Below are 20,618 nucleotides of genomic sequence, written 5' to 3'. Positions count from 1 at the left end.
TAAGGACCAAGCCTCTTTTTGAGATTTGGTGTTTACAAGTTAAAAAAAATTTTTGGGCTACAAAATTAATTAGAACCCCCAAACATACACTTTTTTTAATGAAAAATTAAGGCAACAGTAAAGTTAGCCTGATTTTTTTTATATTGCGATAGATATTGTTATGCCAAGTAAATTGATAGCCAACATGTCACGCTTCAAAATTTAACCCGCCCGTGAAATGGCGACAAACTTTGGCCCTTAAAAATCTCCACAGGCGACGTTTAAAATTTTCTACAGGTTACTAGTTTTGAGTTACAGAGGGTGTTTAGTGCTAGAATTATTGCTCTCGCTCTAATGATTGCGGCGATACCTCACGTGTGGTTTGAACATCGTTTTCATACGTATGCGTTTGCTTCTGGGGGCGGGCGCTTTAAATTTATTTTCTTATTCATTTTACTTTTTTTTTTTACACTGTCTTTTTAATAATAAGAAATGTGGGTCACATTTATTCCTACTACAAGAAAACATCCCTTGTAATAGAAAAAAAAAGCATGGCACGACCTCATTAATGTGCGATTTGGGGTCAAAAAGACCTCAGATCTCCCATTTAAATTAAAATGCAATAAAAAAAATGTAATAAGACTATTGGGCGGAAGTGACATTTGAGGTTGTTTCCACCATCCAACGGTGTGGAGTCGAGTGGGGGCCATCTTTCCCTCACTCGGCATCCAGCCCGTGAGGGAAGAGGACCTGATCGTCTCCGCTGATACCGACAGCTCCGACCCGTGCGCAGCGGGAGGGGGGCCTGTCCTGCCCCCGATAAAAGTGATCTCACAGCAAATCCGCCAATGAGACCACTTTTATCTGATCGCCCACTGCTTAAGAGGATACCAGGGTTATGGCAGCTAGCTGCCATAACAACGGTATTCCCCTTTAAACAGCTGCCATATAATGACGGCAGGCAGTCAGCAAGTAGTTAAAACAAAAAAAAGGCAAATAAAAATGTATTTAAGTTTTATTAAGACTTTAAAACACTGAAACTCCTTTGCCAAGTATAATTCTAAATGAATTCTGAAATAGATTAATGTAATTAAACTCTAAGCAACATCATTGGTGAGTAAAGGTAGTTTAGCCATGAAGTCAGACTGCGGCAAAGTAAAACCATATCTGAAAACGGCACATACGAAGCTTCACTAGATAATAAAGGTATAACATATCATCCTGTAGGCAGGACTTTTAAAGCTTAAAATGGACTGATTCAAATGTATTGAGCTATTTTGATTTGCTGGTGTTGATTATTCTACATATCTGTAAAAGCATAGCAATATGTCTTACAGGTTGACGTATCAATATATCAATCACTGTTCTTCTTTCTAAAATCATAGTACGATTGTAAGGCCGTTTCTTTTGCCTAAAAAAGGTGGCTTGAAGTAAATGAAGATTGATCTGTGGTACAGAGACAACTATGCACAATATAAACTAAACTGATATAAATTAACCGCTTGAGATCCGCCAAATGACGGCTACAGCGCGGACCTCCTTTGCCGGGACTACGTCTATTGACGTTGTCTGTGCACGCGCGGCGTGCTCTGTGATCGGCGAGTCTATGATACTCACCTGATCACGGATCCGAGCAAGGGGTCTCTCCCGACCCCTTACCACGTGATCAGCTGTCAGCCAATGACAGCTGATCATGTAATACAACGGAGCCGGTAATCGGCCATTATTCCTCCTCGCGCTGACAGCGCGAGGAGAAAAAAAAGAGCCGATCACCGGCGCCCGTGATCGGGACAATAGTCCCGATCATGGCCAGCTTACCAGTGCCCACCTGCCCCCCTCAGGAATAAATAAGTGCCCCCCGTAAGTGCCACCCAGCAGTGCCCATAGTGCCACCCAGCAGTGCCCACAGTGCCACACATCAGTGCCCATCAGTGCCGCCCATCAGTGCCACCTATCAGAGCCACCTATCAGTGCCACCTATCAGTGCCCATCAGTCCCATCTATCAGTGGTACCTATCAGTGCCCCTTAGTGCCACCCATCCGTGCCACCCATCCGTGCCATCATATCTATGCCCATCTTTGCCCATCAGTGCCGCCTTATCTGTGCCCATCAGTACTGCCTTACCTGTGGCTATCGGTGCCACCTTATCTGTGCCTATTAGTGCCGCCTTAACTATGCCTATCAGTGCCCACCAGTGCAGCCTATCAGTGCCCACCAGTGCAGCCTATCAGTGCGCCTCATCAGCGCACTTCAATGAAGGAGAAAAATGACCTGTTTGCAAAATTTTATAACAAACTATTAAACATGATTTTTTATTTTTTTTTTATTTTGCATCCTTTTTTGTTTGTTTAGCAAAAAATAAAACTCCCAGCTGTAATTAAATACTTTCAAAAGAAAGCTCTATTTGTGGGAAAAAAATGATAAAAATGTCATTTGGGTACAGTGTTGTATGACCGCGCAATTGTCATTCAAAGTGCATCAGCGCTGAAAGCTGAAAATTGGTCTGGGCAGGAGGGGGGTTTAAGTGCCCAGTAAGCAAGTGGTTAAATACCTGGACAAGTTTTTTTAAGCAACTTTCACAAAAAATCTCTTTGTCAGCAGAAAAAAAAGGCAAAGCGTTATTACCAATATGTCTGAATAGCAGTAATACATACATGAACTGCTTGGTCGATATGCTCCACCTGGATATCGCCTGCCCATTGTGCCTATTCAGAACATTACAGCTCGCTGAAAACAGCTGGAGGCTGGCCTTCTCCAATAGGTTCCCACCTGTAAATGAAAACCATAAATTACTAATATTGTAACATCAATATTAGTAAAGTAAAACTAATACACACACCAGTTTCACAAATTAGTTACATTGGAATAAATAGATTCAGGAGCAGACATCTTGTATCTTCAAGGTGTCTCATCAGTACAGTAATGAATACACAATATGAACTATCAAGTTTGCAGACTGTGTCCAAATGGCCAAACTTCTCTGTTGAGAACCTTGCCCCCAGAAAGATAATGAGATAATTGTGAGTCTTTAAAGGCTTGTATTGTCAAAACAACTACATAAAAAAAAAAAAAGAACTACAGGAGAAAGTTACAGATGACACATGGGCTACTCCTTGGAGGTGTAAAACAGAACAGGTTTGGGCAGCTGTATCTAGGAAATGTGCAGTTGTAGGCCAGAAGAAAGCTTCTGGTAGAGATAGTAAATTGTCAATCTGCACCCAGCCAAGAGAGTGCACATGCCTACATGAATATTTTTTAAGATTTTAAATTGGGAGGCAGTGTCATTTTTTTCCATGGGGACATCATGCAATCATTCTCCACCACCTTGTGAATCTAGCTCTAATAAGGAGCTGCCCCAGAAGCTTGATAAGTCGGTTGTTTGGGTGCTATTCAACACATTGTGTAACATACCTGGGTGTACAAAGGGGGTTTTCATTGCAAATAACCACCCTAGCATTGCTATGTACTTTTTAAAGTAACCAGGATCTTATACCTGGAAATCTACTTGTTACCTGAGTTAACAAAACCACATTACATGGGTCTGATAATCTGGAAAGTATTTGTAGTCATATTATACATACAGTAGTGAACTCCTGGTATTGAAGATTTTCCATGGGTCATTTTAAAAGCAGTAGATCAGCCTTCTATTTCACAGAATAACCCTTTACAGCTTCTAGATCCAGATTGTGTTATGCTATGAGAACTGATGGAGAACTAATCATAGAAATTCTAAGGAAAGACACTCATGTGCCCCTTCTGTTGTGAACAGAATATGAACTGTAATTATTTTTATTGCTCATACATGATTTAATTGGAAATTTCCACTAGTTAAACCTCTAGTAAACCACCTAAATAAAGAGAAACAACACAAGGGGCTTTGAACCAGCAGGAATGCACATCCCTCATAATTTAACTCAGACAAACACAGGTATATAAATTATTAATAATAAAATATGCGCAGGTTCAATCTCAAAATTCCGCTAAACACAGTACCTACACATTAACAGCGCTATAAAAATAAAATGAGTACCATACATATATATATATATATATACACTATAGAGAAAACAAAGAGTCTTTGTTGAAGAAGACGTGATTGTGAAACGCGTATGGCTGTGTCTATGCAGCTATCCATTGTCTAAGTGTCAGCGGTGGTTATCCCGGGTCTCATCGGCCTCTGCCTGTCAGTTCGTGAACACTTCAGGAGGAAAGCGGTGTGAGAATTAACTGATCGCGGCTGGATGATAATGATGATTTTAATGCAATGACTCAAGAATGTTTAAATGTAAGCAGTTTTTATAGCGTGTGGAGTGTGGTTTTTAAATAAACAGGTTTACACTATGGATTCTCTCTGTCTGTTTTTTCTGATTATGGTAATGAACTGACTGAGAGCCTAGTGGAATCCTGGGTGGAGTATAAGCAAAAGTTCCTGGGTGGAGACGCCTTTGGTGGGCTGATGATTGCAGTGCAAGAGGACTTCCCAGTAAAAACCTTTTACAACGCCTAAGATTAATCCCTTAGGGGTAAGTGCATTGGCAAAGGGGGGAATCACACGGAGCACAAGGCTGTTGTTTATATGCATGGTGTGCTGTCGATCCTTTGAGAAGACTCTCCTATCAAACCTAAGGGCTTTGGAAGGGAAGGTCCAGGAAATCTCCATGTATCTAATAATGATAAACCCAGACGTGCTAAGTAGCAGACAACAGTGTGATAGGCAATAGACCCAAAATTGACCAAAAGAGCAGGGCCAAAAGAAGAGGCAGGGCCAAGAGGGGAAAGGAGAGACAGGGGCTCAAGATCAACGGGGGGGGGGGGATCGTAGACGTCCCACACTATTCGGAGGGAGAGTAGGAAAGGCATACGCCAACCAAGGTTCCCAAATCTTTAAAAACTTGGTGTTGGAGACTTTAAGGATACTGGACATTTGTTTATTGAGCATCAAGGCCATCATACAGTCTCACACTCCTTAAAAGGAACCACAGGTTTTTTCCCGGCCTGGACCCTCATTCTTTTGGCTGATAAAAATAGACAGGATGCCAAATTTCACTGTGAGCCCAGTATTGACAATGCAACAGAGCAAATTTAGTACCCTTTCAAATGTTCAGGTGGAATAAAGTGTGCAATAGGCCAAAGACTCAAGGTCAGAAGCCTACTAGTCGTAGACACGTCCACCAAGTGTGCTGAACATCTTTTATGTTAAATGATAATGGTAAACAATAAATAGAGAGGGTGAATCTTCCTAACAGTAAAAATCATATGAATATAAAACAGTGAAACAATATGTATTCGGGCCACTGGTTTGTTTCAATTATTGTTTGTATCCATTATTTATGACACTTTACAGATATTTAATTTCAATGGATGTACTTATAAAAGCAAAGACCCAAAATGTGTCCTTCTGTGGATGAATTTCTCTGCCAAGGTATGCAGGTTTGTCATTAGCTGCTAATGACAAACTTGCACACCTTGGCAGTGAAGTGATGATTAGCACACAGGAGGAGTTGAATAGTGATTATTTTAGAGTGGTAAAATTCTTAATTTCCTAAATTGAAAAGCATCTGACAGAAGAGTTATCTGTATATTGGGAACATCTTTACACTGCAAATTTCTCTAAAAAGCATAGTTGTGATCCAACAGTATAATCTGTACAGAGTTCAGTGCACCAACTGTGCTGCTGATCGCATCTGCGGCTGTAAAAGCATACACAACGTGTGTTCATGCTCTGGTTAGGCCTGTCTGGACTTAATCTTTCTCCTTCATCTTGTGGCCTTTGGACCATATGGGAAACCTGAATGTCCCTACTGCCAGACCTTGGAGCTTATTGCTCCACCCTTGACAGGTGTTACATATTATTCTGCACATACCTTTATTCAACATGCGACTAGAACTGGAGCATTTAAAAAAATTTCCATGCTGCAGCTAATTTCCATTTTACCTTCTGTGTGAGGCCCGGCATGGTTTACTTCACAAGGATATTCAGCAAGACGCTAACCTCTAAAGATGTCAAATGGCTGCTCACAGCCCTGTAAGATGTGATAGTGATTCAGCCAGTCAAGCTGTGAAATGCGCTTCCCCTTTTCCAATAACTATGAAAATGCTGACCACTTGCATTTCTGTTAAGCCCATCTCAGCTGCGAGTTTTCCTGCTGTTGATATAAAAATCATGGCTGTTTCAGAGCTGCCAAGATAGCACACTGCATTTACAATGTTATCTGGTATTTGCCTGAAGGAACGCTAGCTGACATCAAGACAACATCAAGAGTGACAGATGCCAGCTCAAGCTCAGCATCTGAAAACCACCAGACAATAAATAAATGAATAAGTCTGATTGTGTGTAGGCTTTCTGCTTAACCAGAACTCCGTGCTTATTTTGAACACAAATTGCTTTAAAAAGCTGAAAAATACACAGATATTTACATAGTCAAGACCGTGTAATGAGCACAAGTACTTTTATCCAGCTGACTAGTTCAGGCTGTCAGTGGCCGCTGCCTAAGTATAAGATTTTTTTTAATTTAATCTGCATCTAGGGTTGGATTATAAAATTTGAAACGGTGAAGATATAGGTTTATTGCCCATATCAATACGTTGGGTTTTTAGATTTTATTCAGTCATCTGCAATAGAAAATGTAATCTGATTGTTTTCTGTGGGGAGCACCATCCCCTCTCTGTGCACTAGCTTTCATACATCAGTTCCAGTGACTGAGTTAAAGCTGAACACCAGGAAGACTAAGGCCGCCCATAGACAGAGCAAATTTTTCTGCAACCATCAACAGAGGAGTCATGCCGTGTACACACGACTGGACATTCCGGCAGACTAGGTCTGACGTGATCAGTCCGTCGGACAATCCGATCGTGTGTGGGCTAATCCGATCGTTTTTCGTTCAGACGGACCTAGAAATAGAACATGTTTCAAATCTGTCCGACGGACTCAATTCCTATCTGAAAACTGTTTGTCTGTATGTTGGTCCGACGGACCAAATATAACGCAAGGGAAGCTATTGGCTACTGACTATTGAACTTCCTTTTTTAGTCCCGTCTTATGTCATCACGTTCAAAATGAACAGACTTTCGAACGGACTTAGTCTATTCGTGTGTGGCCAAGTCCGTTCGTTCGGAAGTCCGTCAGAACTCCGCTGAAAAGTCAGTCGGGATGACCGTCGGACCTAGTCTCCGGAAAGTCCAGTCGTGTGTACGCAGCATCAGGTTGATGGGGGAAACTCTCCCACAGAGCCATTGCGTGGCATAGATATCCCCCCCCCAGGAGAACACACTGATTATTGCTACCCGCTATAACAGCCCCTAGCAATAATCACATGTAAAATCCAATGAGCTGGTTGTACCCAAGTTGATCAATTGATTCACTTGGGTACTTTCAGCTTGCCCATACATGATTTGAAACTTAACTGATTCATTAGGAGATTCGAACCGGGGGGCTTCACACTGCCCCACTGCGCTTTTTCTATTTTTTCCGGAATTCCAGAAGCTATCTTCCTAACTTAGCTCCCATGTAAAAAGTCAGGTTACATCACTTTTTTGTGCATTTCTCGCGTGTTTTTATTTTCAGCTTGTTACATCGTTAAAGCTTCATGTGTTTTTGTATTATCCTATAGAGCACAATATCATCTGTGACTTCACTTGTTTCACTGTGAACATAGCTTAAAAACGTGCAAAAATAAGCATATAATTAGCATTTTTGCACACACCAATGTCATACTGTGGGATTCAAAATGCCACAAAATGCTACAATCTGCCCGATCTGAGCTACAAAGCTCCAGAACTTTTTTGAGCTGCAGACATTTGCGCATTCAGGTGTGAACAAGCACTATAGAATTTTATTTTTTATGTCCAGGCTTCAAGCTACAAAACACTCAGCTGTGAATGTGGCCCATGAAGGAAATGATGCATGCTTCTCTAATTATGCTTATTGCACATGTTGCTGGAACTCTGCGTATCCTGTGACCGATCAGCAATATATAGCAGTAATATATATTCATGTATTCTCATTAACAGCTATTATCTAGCTTTGTAGCTAGGTTTGATTGCATAATTTTCTATTTTATTAACATCACAGGTCTATCTTCAGTTCATGGTCACTTTTTACAACAGCATTTCATGCTGCAGACTGACTGCAGTGTTTGCTTCACATTTTTGAACGTCATCCTTATAAATTGATGATTGTAATACTCTTCCCTTATTTATAGGGCTCCATGTGGAGTGTCACATATGGACACACATCCTAGTGTTCACATTCATTTCACTTCACTGAAGCTTCCCATTTACACATCTGTCCTACTTGCATACATCATCAATGAAGCAGATTCTATAACATTGACTTTAAGCATTGAAATTGTTTTTAAAGGCAATTTTTTAAAATTAAAATAAAATTTAAATAATAATCATGTTCTACTCACCTGCTCTGTGCAATTGCAAGGAATACGTTGAAGTAAGCTTTAGAAAAATGTAAATGCAAGTACAATGTCAATATAGATTTGCCTATATTTGTGGGTTCAACTTAAAGTATGTACATTATTTAGTGTGCTAAGCCCAGTGCAACAAACCATTACCAATTTTTTTTTTTTTTTTTTTTTATAAAATGCGGTCTTTGTCTTTTGGCATTGCTTTTTTTTATCTTCTGACCTACTCCAGCTCTTTCAGCCACCTCCTGGCTACATGGAGGGTACATTTGACGGGGCAACAACACAGAGCAACTGGGAGACAGTTGTTACCCCATAATAGAAAGTGCCTGAACAAGAACCTTCAAGGCAAGATCTGCTTATAACTGTAATGCTGCTTTAAGAAAAAAAGATGTACATTGTCCCACTGGTGGTCAGAAATGGGGTGCCGCCATGAATTATCACCATCCAGTAGTGTGTAGTATACTTAGAAAAACTGCAGATTTCACAGTCCAGTCTGTGTTGTTAACAAGTGTGAGATGGCATCTACTTAAAACCACTCCACAAGCCTTGCCCTTGGACATGTTTCACTCCTCCCACAAGGGCTTAGTTATAGTCATGGCAGGTCAACATTTGCAGGTTGCAAATTTAATCCCGGTACACACATACTGAAAATCGACCAGTTCAGAGGGAACCAGCCAACTTTCAGTTTGTGTGTATTGCTGTCTGTTCAACAGAAAGCAGTCATATGACCAGCTTCTGTTGAACAGTCTTTGTGGAAAACCAGCATTTGATCAGGGCTTGCAGCCAATGGATGTAAACCCTGATCAGTGTATTCTGGCGGGGGGGTCTTAATACAAAATCCGCTAGTTTTAGATCTGCTTGGCTGGTACTAAAACTACCTGCCCATAATGAACAAAAACAAATGCAGGGCTGGGAGAGGTCTCAGTTACGGTAAGTGATAACAATAAACCTAATCTTGTCATATTTGCTCCTCACATTTTTAACTTTTGAGAGATCCGAGAAGAGATTCCCTAAATTCCTATGTAAAGTAAAAACCCTTTAAATGAATGACCCAGCAGCTGAAGCTGAAATGCAGCCTGGGTTTAATGTGATGTAATGGTGCACTGAGGGAAGATATATAGCTAAGCTGCATTAATAAATTCAGCTGTTACATTATTGAAAGTAATCTGTTAAACGGAGAAACCAATTCGTTTTCCATGGTTTACTTCTTAACACCTACATCTCCTAAGAAAAAGAAAATAGTTCTTTTCAAATCAGCAATAAAAGCATTACAATTTACTTACAAACTACATTCAGTGGAAAAACCAAGTGCACTGTTGGTAATTTATGTCTTATTTTTATGCCTCCATTATACAAAACTTGGCTTTTATTCAATGCCCTATATAATTGTAAATGAGCATTGGAGACATTCTGCTGAACTATGCTCTGCAGATGTCATTCGTATGCAGCGCATAAAAACAAATTTAACATAAGATCCTGAACATCCCACTCCAGGGAAATCTAAATAAGTAGTTGAAAATTATGGATTGAGCTGATTTCATGTTCCATATAGGAGATAAAGACAACATATTGTGGCGGAAATTACACTGTGGCTTTACATCACTTGCTGAAACCAAGATCCTGGGGTGCAGGATTATTGAACCTTTTTGGAGTTTGGTTACATGGCATTGTAAAGTTCTAACCGTAGCTGGGATATTGAGCAACACAAGGGACATCATTTGTTGCTTACTTCCTAATTATCTTATTGTTCACACTGATATATTATTTCTGTCTGGTAGACAGTAGTAGAGGTATAGGTATGGGGTGTTCTTATGACTGCATTTCCATCCTAGAGTCCACGTGTTTCCAGTAAACAGTACTGTTAATGCTACAGCATACAGCACATTTTGGGCCAGGGTTTCTTAACTAAGGTTCTTCCAGAGGAGGTAGCAAGGGGTTCCTTGAGCAATGAGAAATGTCTCCTTCCCAGATAAGTTGCCACAGAAACTATTGATCCTTTTTAGCTATCTGTAAGGTGGAAATTATTCCCAACGGCCACAAGTTTAAGGATCATTCCAAAGCCTAGTAAATGCTAGTATTTTTTGTTTCGTTCAACCCAACGGGATGAACAGAAAAAAATGTAGTGCTTGGGGAGAAGACCCTGTACTAACAATTTGAACTTAGTAAAGAGATCTCCCCCACTCCCCACTTATTTAACTTATATGCAGAGTACATTCAAAATGCCAGGATCGACGAATCACAAGCCGGAATTAAGATCGCAGAGAAAAATATCAACAGCCTGAGATATGCAGATGATACCACACTAATTTCAGAAACTGAAGAAGAACTAAAGAGTCTATTAATAAAGGTGGAGGAGAGTGCAAAAGCTGGCCTGAAATTGAACATTAAGAAAACTAAGATCATGGCAACTGGTCCCATCACTCCTTGGCAAATAGGAGAACAAATGGAAACAGTGACAGATTTTATCTTCCTAGGCTCCAATATTACGGCAGATGGTGCCATGAAATTAAGATATGCTTACCTCTTGGGAGTAAAGCAATGACAAACCTAGACAACATTATAAAAATTAGAGACATCACTCTACCGACAAAGTGCCATATAGTCAAAGCTATGGTATTCCCAGTAGTAACCTATGGCTGTGAAAGGGAGGGAATCGGGGGCGCAATTACATGAGCACCATAAGGAAGGCTGAACACTGAAGAATTGATGCTTTTGAACTATGGTGTTGGAGAAGACTCTTGAAAGTACTTTGGATGGCAAGAAGATCAAGCCAGTCAATCCTGAAGGAAATCAACCCTGAATATTCACTGGAAGGACAGATCCTGAAGCTGAAAAACAAAAACTTTGGCAACCTAATGCGAAGAGAGGACTCATTGGAAAAGACCCTGAAGCTGGGAAACATTGAAGGAAAAAGAAGAAGAGGACGACAGAAAAGAAAGGTGGATAGATAGCATCATCGAAACAATGAACATGGAGTTAAGCAAGCTCTGGGAGGTAGTGGAGGACAGAAAAGCCTATGCCTATGACCTTTGCTATGGTCCATGAGGTCATGAAGAGTTGGACATGACTAAACAACAGCAATTTACAATGTAGCTAATTCTATAGTCATTCTATAAAAACTCTTCTGGTTCTTTTGTTGGGAACACTATGCTCTAAAGCTCGCTATACACTAGTAGGATTCAGTTCATAATTTTAGGAACGTTCATTAAATTTTCAAATTGTCAGTGGAGTCAAGTAGATGTTTGTTTTCAACCATGGTGACAAGAAAATATGAAGAAGAAGCATGGAAAATATTTCTTGAATTAATTCATTTTCTCAGTGTTTATGGTTTTCATTTCGGTGAAGTCCATTTATTCCAAAATTTTATGTTAAAAACACACAACAATTTCAACTACTTTTGAATTGCAATCGTCAAGCTGTACACAATTTTGTACCAACTTTCACCCAAAAATCTACTAGTGTATAGCCATCTTAAAACTGATCTCCATCTTTTCGTGAAGTTTCAGTAGTTTGGACTAGGCTGGTTCAAATGAACTGTAACCTTCACTACTAGATGTGCTCACTGTGTGCGCTGTATAAACTGTATGTAGCCTCAGCTACATACAGTACACAGTACAGTGTTGTGGCAGTGGGATATGACGTTCCTTTCTTTCACCTAGAACACATTCGAGTTGGGCTAAGCTACGCTCAGTTTTTCAGAAGGAGCTTTGTCCTATGAATGAGTATAAAACTTCCTCAGATTGGATGTCAGAGATCGTGATGTCATCCGCCTTCCTCTCTCCACCTCAGAAAATTAGAGGAAACGCTGTATTCATTCAGAGAATACAAAGCTGCCTATCAATGGCTGAGCAGTGCTCAGCCCAACTCAGTTTTGCTTCAGGGATGGGAAGTGAAGTTCCCATTCCACTGCCAGAACACACAGATGTATAACATACATGGCTGAAGCTACATACAATTTATACAGCGTATACAGCAAACACAACTAATGGCGAAGGGGATAGTTAATTTGGATTAGCTTGGTCCAAACAAACTATTTAAACTGCACAAGAAGAAAATGGAAATCACAGAGTTGATTTTCTCTGTTCTTTTGGTAGTTGAGATGTGAAAGCAGAAATAGAAACCCCCCATAGGACCTTTGTTTTTTTTTACTATTGTTAATACTGTGTCAGGACTCTCCTGACCTCCTGTTGTCAATTTTAGAACAGGAAAGTGGAACAAAGCAGGATATCCTTCAGACAACTTCCTACTTATTTTGCAGCTTCAAGACGTCCAAGTGTCAGCATTCGGTACTATATTCATATTCAGTAGTTTAGATCATCAGCATCTTATTTTTTGCATGCAGGCACAGCTCAATAGCATTTTAGAAAAGGATTCTGCTGAGACAGTTTTATCAGCCAAAACACTGTGCAATCAATTTTACCTTCACAAGGTTTGCCTTATATATTGGCAGCCCCAAGTACCACAAAAATGATATGGCTTGTATTATTAGCTCAAAGCCCAGCAAAAGCACACTCACACATTGGGAATCATCGTATACCATAAACTTTGGGTTCACCTTACAAGCATGTTCCTTTCACGTGTAGGTATTTGGAATCATGAGAAAGGACAAGCATGGAGACCCCACTTTTCTCAATTACATAATAGTAATACAGTCTGGTCATCATCTCCCCACCCTCAAGGACTGGACTGGACAATGAAAAAGCATAACCTTCCCAAAAGAGTTACATTCAAAGAATTCCATGAATGATAACTGCCACCAGGGCTGTTATAAATCAGGGGGCCCAGTACAGCCTACCTGACAGCTCCCTATCCATAAATATCAAAACAATATTTTCACTAAAAATACACTAACATCATTATTAGTGGACACAAACATAACATAACTTACAAAATTCCTGCTAAATATAAAAGATAAAATTGTATTGAGTAAAGACAGTTTACTGTGGTTCAGTTATGAATGAGCACAGTGGGACTCACTCACGTGTTCATTCACTAAATGAAGGGGCCAGTAAATGACATATTTATTGGCCCCTTCTCCTGCTCTCCATCCTGAACATCACTGTGTTTACCACCAGCAGTCAGCGGTAGAGGGAAGACAGCAGCGTGGTGGGGGTGGGGCAGGCACACAGGGGGGCACACAGCAGAAAAAATTAGATGGGGTAGGACAGGGTGGGGGGGGGGTCAGTGCAGCAGGGGTGCACAATTACAGAACAATGCCTTGTGTTTGTCTTTCCCTGCAGTATCTGATAGCTGGTGGGAGGGAGAAGGGGAGAAGGCAGCTTTCAGCTACTGCAGGGAGACATGTGGACACAGGGCATCATTCTGTAATTGCGCCCCCGATTCTCTCCCTGTCCTGTCCAGGACCCTGTGGCTCTTTACAGGAGGACTGGTGGTACCCCCTTTTTGGCAGTCTTGACTGTCACAGTTACTTATGTTTTCAACTGAACTGTGAAGCCATCAAATGGCTGATGTCATAACCGACCACAAGAAGTACTATGGCAGATTAACAGAGGCTAAGATGGCGAGGTTTAAAAGGATAGAAGAGTTTAGTTTCACTTTAAAATGGTATTAAATCTAGAAACAAAAAATTTATTATATTGCAGCCACAATTCACACATGAGCTTTTTTTTTCAGTGTATTCGGGTATTTTTGCTTCCATAGACTCCTATAGAATGTATGTGTCTATAAACACTTGAATGTATTTTTGCACCTGGAAACTCTTCTCCACCTCCAGAGCTGCTCTCCTCCTATTGCCTAGCCCAGGACACGAACACCTAAAGCTTGATACACATGCAAAATACACTTGCACAAAGCTGGTGAAATCTGTAAAATGTCCAAAAAAGTCCTTCAAAATCACTAGGAATATGCTCTGCTCAGGTGTGAAAGCAGGCTTAGATGTGGTGACTACATTTATTTTATTTTTTTTTATGTTTTTTCCTTATTTTCAATTGCTGATTCGGCCATAATTTATTTTTCCACTTCCTTTAAAGTAGAACTAAAGGCAAAACTTTTTCATTTTGGATAGAGATAGGGAGGTTATAACTATTATAAGTTTTTTTTGCCATTTGTGTCCCATTCGGGAGATTTCCCTTGACTTCCTGTCCCATACCCAAAACAGGAAGCGAGAGGAAATTCATCCAAAGAGAGAATCCCTGGAAGTTGCCAAAGTCACAGCAACTAGTCCCCAAACAGGAATTATTCCTGCTCTTAAGACAACCCAAAAAATCTGGATTTTCTTTTCTTTCATCAATTTTGATGATAAGAGTAAACATTAAAATAGAGAGGGTGACTCTCTTTAACAGGACAACAAACAGCAATAAAAATCTGACAGGTGTTCTAATCTCTCTCCGTGCTATCCAAAAAATAAAGTGCTTGAGGATCAATGTTCTGACAGGGCTGTTCACTAGTAAGCTGTTCCTAAGAATTGGTCCCCCAACAGATACTTTCTTAAGTTTTATTAACTATATGTGAGATTTAAATGAGCAGGACTGTCAATATAGGTAAGCCTTGTGTAAAACTCTGCTATAATTTCCACAACACAGGACTTTAAAAAAAAGAATATAAATGCAAACTGAGAAAATAAAGAGATACGCTGCAAACATAAATTGTTTGATATTTACTCTATTAATGTTCAATTTAAGGGTGACCATACTTAGGCATATTCTCCTTAAGAATTAGGTGCTTGGTAACACATTGCTATCTACGTCACTGGTGGGACACCAGGGTCAGTCATGCTTCTTAGGTAACATATGACAGCATGTACATATTCTCGTTCCTTTTTTTTTTTTTAATGGATTGGTCAGTCAAACTACTTGCATGGGGCAAATTGAGTGTGATAATGAGCTTCTCTGAAACCATACACAAACTTTATTACCATAATGGGAGGTCATAATGGACTTGAATAGAGGAATTTTTGCAGTAATCAGGTCAGTTGTAGCCAACCCCAAAGAGTGAATTTCTCTAGGAAGCTATTTTATAAAACTGAATTGTCAGAATTGAAACTGATTACGTTTGTGTCACTCCTCTGACTCCTTACGATTGAGTTCCATAATCAGTAGGCCTGCTTCTTTGAGCAAAGCTAAAACTGAAATGGCTAGCTATATGAAAAGGTCGCAAGAGCTCCACCTGCTGGTTCAAAAGGAAACTAATAATATTATGTTCAATATACCAAATTACCTGACAAAAATGAAATAGATAAGGAAAAATAAAGAAAACATGTACAAAGCTGCTCTATATTCTCTTTTGTAAGTACTGTTCCCCTAAAATACCCCATCATCACTTGCCTCATGTATCATTAAAGTACAACGATAGGCAAAACCTTTCTGCGTTTTGGATAACATGGAGCGGGATTAGAACAACTGTCAGGTTTATTTTTTATTTTTATTGCTGTCTGTGCCCGTTAGGCAGATTAGCCATCTCTATTAGTTCTGCTTACCATTCTCAACATAAATGGTTGTCCTCCTCCTCCTCGGACCCCCCACCCCCTCCCCCCTCCAAATCCATCAAACTTTAATTACAGAGATAAGAGAACAATAATTGCCCACCACTCTTCACTCTCACTTTGAAGAACTAAAAGTTCAAAGACTTAGGAACTTCTGGCCGAGCCCCTGAAACTTCCCTCTTTCCTTACCCTTATCCCTTCTGATCTCCTCCTTCCTCCTAATGCATTCCAGTTTCCGCTATCCTCTACACTGGAGCTGGCATTACCTTTACCTCTATCCCTTCCACCTTCCCCTCTTCTCCCCTCCAAACCCATCTAACTTTAATTACAGAGATAAGAAAACAAGACTTGCTCACCACTTTTCACTCACACTTTGAAAAACGAAAAGTTCAAAGACTTAGGAACTTCAGGCTGAGTCCCTGACAACCTCCCTCTTTCCTTACTCTTACCCCTTCTGATCTTCTCCTTCCTCCTAATGCATTTCAGTTTCCGCTATCCCCTATAGTCAGACTGGCATTACTTCTGCGTCTCCCCTTCCGCCTTGTCTCCTTGTCCCCTGCAAACCCATCTAATTTTAATTACAGAGATAAGAAAACAAGAATTTCCCACCATTTTTCACACTCACTTCGAAAAAAAAAGTTTAATGTCTTAGGAACTTCTGGCCGAGCTCCTGACAACCTCATTCTTTTCTTATCCTTACCCCATCTGATCTCCTCCTTCCTCTTAATGCATTCCAGTCTCCGCTATCACCTACAATCAGGCTGGCATTACTTCTACCTCTCCGCCTCCGCCTTCCCCCCTTGTCCCCTCCAAACCCATCTAAATATAACTAAACTAACTACAATATCCCTTGCTATCAGCAACTACACCCAGAAATGCCCATCTGCACACTTCTTAGGTCACCGGTGCACAATATTTGCGTACTTCATCCTGGTTGTTAAAATCCATTACATTATATGTGAAAAGAAAACAAGAATTACCCATCACAGACCAATCAGATTTAACCTATTATTCTTTACTTATCATTATGCAGTACAGGTTCACATACGGCAGTTGTGGTGCAACAAGAACAATTCTTGTCTCAGACAGTTTGATAAATGAGGCCCTCCTTAGTTTTCCCATAATCATTATATTCATTTTACTTGGGCTACTCTGGGCTTTTTTGCCAAAACAGATACACTATCTGAAAAGATCATCAGATGCATAAACAGTATAATAAAATAGATATCCAGATTATTGTTTCAGGTGGCAGAGACTCACATAATGGTAATGAATATTATTATAGCCAAGGGAGGCAGCCACGCATTGCTGTAAAATGTGACATTTTATGGGAAATGAGACTACGGAACGTCTTTGGTGTCATCACTGTAATTTAACCTGCCAGAATGACAGAAAATGAAATGTAATATCCTTCATGTTTTTCTCTGAAGCAGTTAACATATTATAAACTATCGGCACATAGCTATGTATTCCTTTATGATATGACAGCCCTGGGACATATCAAATGAAAACTATTCATATTCACTTTATTAGTATAACGATTTACCCTTTTTTTTTTTTTTTGGAGGTTTCCGCTTTGGGAGGTTGTTTACTTTGAGCAAGAAGTTTTTATAACTCTGTAAATTCATAAATATTCCAGAAACATGCTGAAGAATGCTAAGGAGTCACTTTTCAGGGGAGTGCGGCTACTTCTTGGAAGCTGTTTCTTTTGAAGTCAGACCATGGGCTCATAAAACAAAGGGTGACATTTATTGTTTCATATTTACCAGCACCGCAGGCGCTCATTACTATTTATACATGCATTGTGCTACTAGCAATGCAGATGTATGTTGGAGCAGAGCTATAGTAAAGGAGGAGTAGGTTGTGGATAAGAGTAGAGGTAAAACTCTCACACCATATTTTAAACATGTTAAATTTGAAGATAACCTTCTCAACTCATGTAATAAAAATGTCTAATACTTCCCATATGATCATGGATTTTATTCAGACACATACAGTGTGTTTGATTTGCTAAAACTGAAGAGTGCTAAATCTAGTGCAGCAGTGCATTGTAGCCAATCGGCTGATAAACTTAAACTGGAGTTCCGGTAAAAAAAAAAAAATAATTAAAAGTCTGCAGCTGCTGACTTTTAATAATCAGACACTTACCTGTCCCAGGGTCCAGCGATGCGGGGGGATCAAATCCCCACTCATCTCCCCCTCCGCTCGGCAGCATCGGCATTGTAACTGTGGGCGCCCGGCTGTGGCTTCACAGCCGGGCACCCACTGTGCATGTGCGAGCGGCTCTGCAATTGGCCGTGCAATCATCTGGGACCTGTGACGTGTCTCAGCTGAAGGAAGGAGACTACGAGGGACCCCCTAGCAACAGGCATTTAGAGGTGAGTAAAAAAAAAAATGTCTAATTTTTTTTTTTTTTTTTTTACGCACATAACTGAACTTTTTTTTTTTTAGGGTGTAACTCCACTTTAAGCTTGTTCAATTAAGCTTTGACAAAAAAAATTAAAATAAACATGGATGCTGATTGGTTTCTATTCAGAGCTGCACCAGATTTTGCACTCTCCACTTTTAGTTAATTAACCTCAGTATGTGATCTGATTTTTAATCAAATTCCTTCTGCGTGTGCAGCTTTTCTTTGATTTTGGTGTTATTTCGAAGAGCTTATTATTACCTAAAGTACTAATAATTTACTGAGACTGCACTGTGCATGACAGATGGTTAAAATCAAGATAGTGATATTCCAGGAGAGATTTCCCCTATACATTCATGAGATTTGATGGGAGCGCAAAAAAACAGCGAAAAAGAGAGAAAAACTGGAGAGGACTAAAGAAATGCAGTAGTATGAAAAGGAAGGAAATAACATATTTGTTTATCAGTTGGATCCACATGTTTCTTTTCTGTTTGCTTTTTGCAAATTAGGCTAAAATAGTTTCTGGTCTATAATTTAAATAAAAAAAGGCCCATCCACATATAGCGTAAGGGGAATGAGCGTTTGATTCTTTGTGTAGTGCAAAGTGCAGCCCATTCACTTCAATGGGATGCCCTAAGTGCGTTGTTGCCCTACAGAAGTAATATATGTGGAAAACAGTGCTGCGCTACTCCTTTCCAAAAATGATTATACATATAAACTTGTGATTAATAATACAATACAATATTCCAATATGATAATAAAAAGCATAATTTTTTTACTTTTTGCTATAATAAATATCCCCAAAAAATATCTAAAAAAACTTATTTTTTCCTCAGTTTAGACTTTTTTTTAGATACGTATTCTTCTACATATTTTTCGTAAAAAAAACCCGCAATGAGCGTTTATTAATTGGTTTGCGCAAAAGTTATAGCGTCTATAGTTTTATGGCAACGTGGATAGTTTTATGGCCTTTTTATTAATCATTTTTATAGCGCCGATAGTTTTATGGCATTTTTATTAATAAATGTTATGGCATTGATAGTTTTATAGCATTTTTATTAAGAATTTTTTTTTTTTACTAGAAATGGCGGCGATCAGTGATTTTTATCATGAGTAGGATATCATGGCAGACACATTGGACACTTTTAGCACTATTTTGGGTTCATTCACATTTATACAGCGATCAGTGCGATTGAAAATGCACTGATTACTGTGTAAATGTGACTGGCAGTGAAGGGGTTAACCAGGAGGGGGCATGCAGGGGTTATGTGTGTCCTAGGGAGTGATTCTAACTGTGGGGGGAAGAGCTGTGTATAAAACTGCAGCGGCTGGTACGCAAGCGCTTAATAATCACTCCACATTTTCTGTGCATTTATATTATGCATAAATAATATTATTTATATTATGCATTTATATCATTATTAAAGCGGTGTTTCAGCTGAAATTATTTTTTTTAAGTCAGCAGCTAAAAAAAAAGTAGCTGCTGACTTTTAATAAGGAGACTTACCTTTCCATGGCGCCACCGAGGCAGACATGTCCCTCTGGTCCCAGCGCTGCCATCCTCACTAAGGGAAACAGGCAGTGGAGCCTTGCAGCTTCACTGCCCGTTTCCTACTGCTCATGCGCGAGTCGCGCAGCGCTTTGTGAATGGGACGTGCTGTGTTAGGGAACATACAGTTCCCAGAACACAGTGCGCCCAATTACCCAGAAGACAACGCAACGAGGAGAGAAGACGAAGATCACCGAGGAGGAGGAAGAAGGCAGATTAGGAAGACTGCCTAGCAACAGGGATTTCTGACAAGGTAAAAAAAATGTTTTTTTTTTCAAATGTTTTATTTTTTATTTTTTTAAGAATATTAATGATCTTTTTTTTTTTAGGGTGGCCCTCCACTTTAAGGCCTCATGCACACAGGACTTTTTTTTTGCTCTCCTAGAAGCCAGTAGCGTTTTGGTAGAAAAAATGCCCAATGCTTCTAAAAGTGTCTAAAGCTTTTACAAGCTTTTAGGAGCTTTTATAGGTGTCAAGCTCTAATAAATAATTTATTCTGACCATTGAAATTAATTATTGCTCAAGCACTAGCATTTAGACGCGTTTAGCAGCTTTTAATAGCGTCAAACGTTTTTTCTGCCCAAACTATAAAGGCTCCTGCCACTAAATGCTGCTAAAAGCCTCTGTGTGCATGAACACATAGGCTAACATGGAGGGGCATTTAGAGGCAGGAAAAAAAAATAAAAAAACGACAGATGCCCCTGTAAAATGTCCAGTGTGCAAGAGGCCTAAAGACGAGGATATTTTTTCATATGATATATTCTTTTTATTATCATGCTGGAATATTGTATTGTGTTATCAATAACGGGTGTGTATGTATAAAC

The 20,618-nt window shown here is 39.7% G+C and overlaps 1 protein-coding gene across 9 annotated transcripts in view; it reads right to left on the bottom strand.

The window, feature by feature from the left end:
- Positions 1 to 20,618, bottom strand: part of APBB2 (amyloid beta precursor protein binding family B member 2) — a 505,529-nt gene that overhangs the window by 325,901 nt on the left and 159,010 nt on the right. For all 9 annotated transcript variants that reach the window (XM_077477579.1, XM_077477581.1, XM_077477584.1 and 6 more), the window contains one exon: positions 2,635 to 2,749. In XM_077477579.1, the coding sequence (XP_077333705.1) occupies positions 2,635 to 2,680 (46 nt within the window). In that variant the 5' untranslated portion in view covers positions 2,681 to 2,749. The remainder of the gene's footprint in view (positions 1 to 2,634; positions 2,750 to 20,618) is intronic.

The sequence above is a fragment of the Lithobates pipiens genome, unplaced genomic scaffold (assembly GCF_037356315.1).
Source record: "Lithobates pipiens isolate NorthernLeopardFrog02 unplaced genomic scaffold, aLitPip1_a1.2 Scaffold_13, whole genome shotgun sequence".
Classification (NCBI taxonomy): Eukaryota; Metazoa; Chordata; class Amphibia; order Anura; family Ranidae; genus Lithobates; species Lithobates pipiens.
The sequence above is the reverse complement of the archived record's forward strand: the minus strand, read 5'-3'. Positions and strand labels throughout refer to the sequence as shown.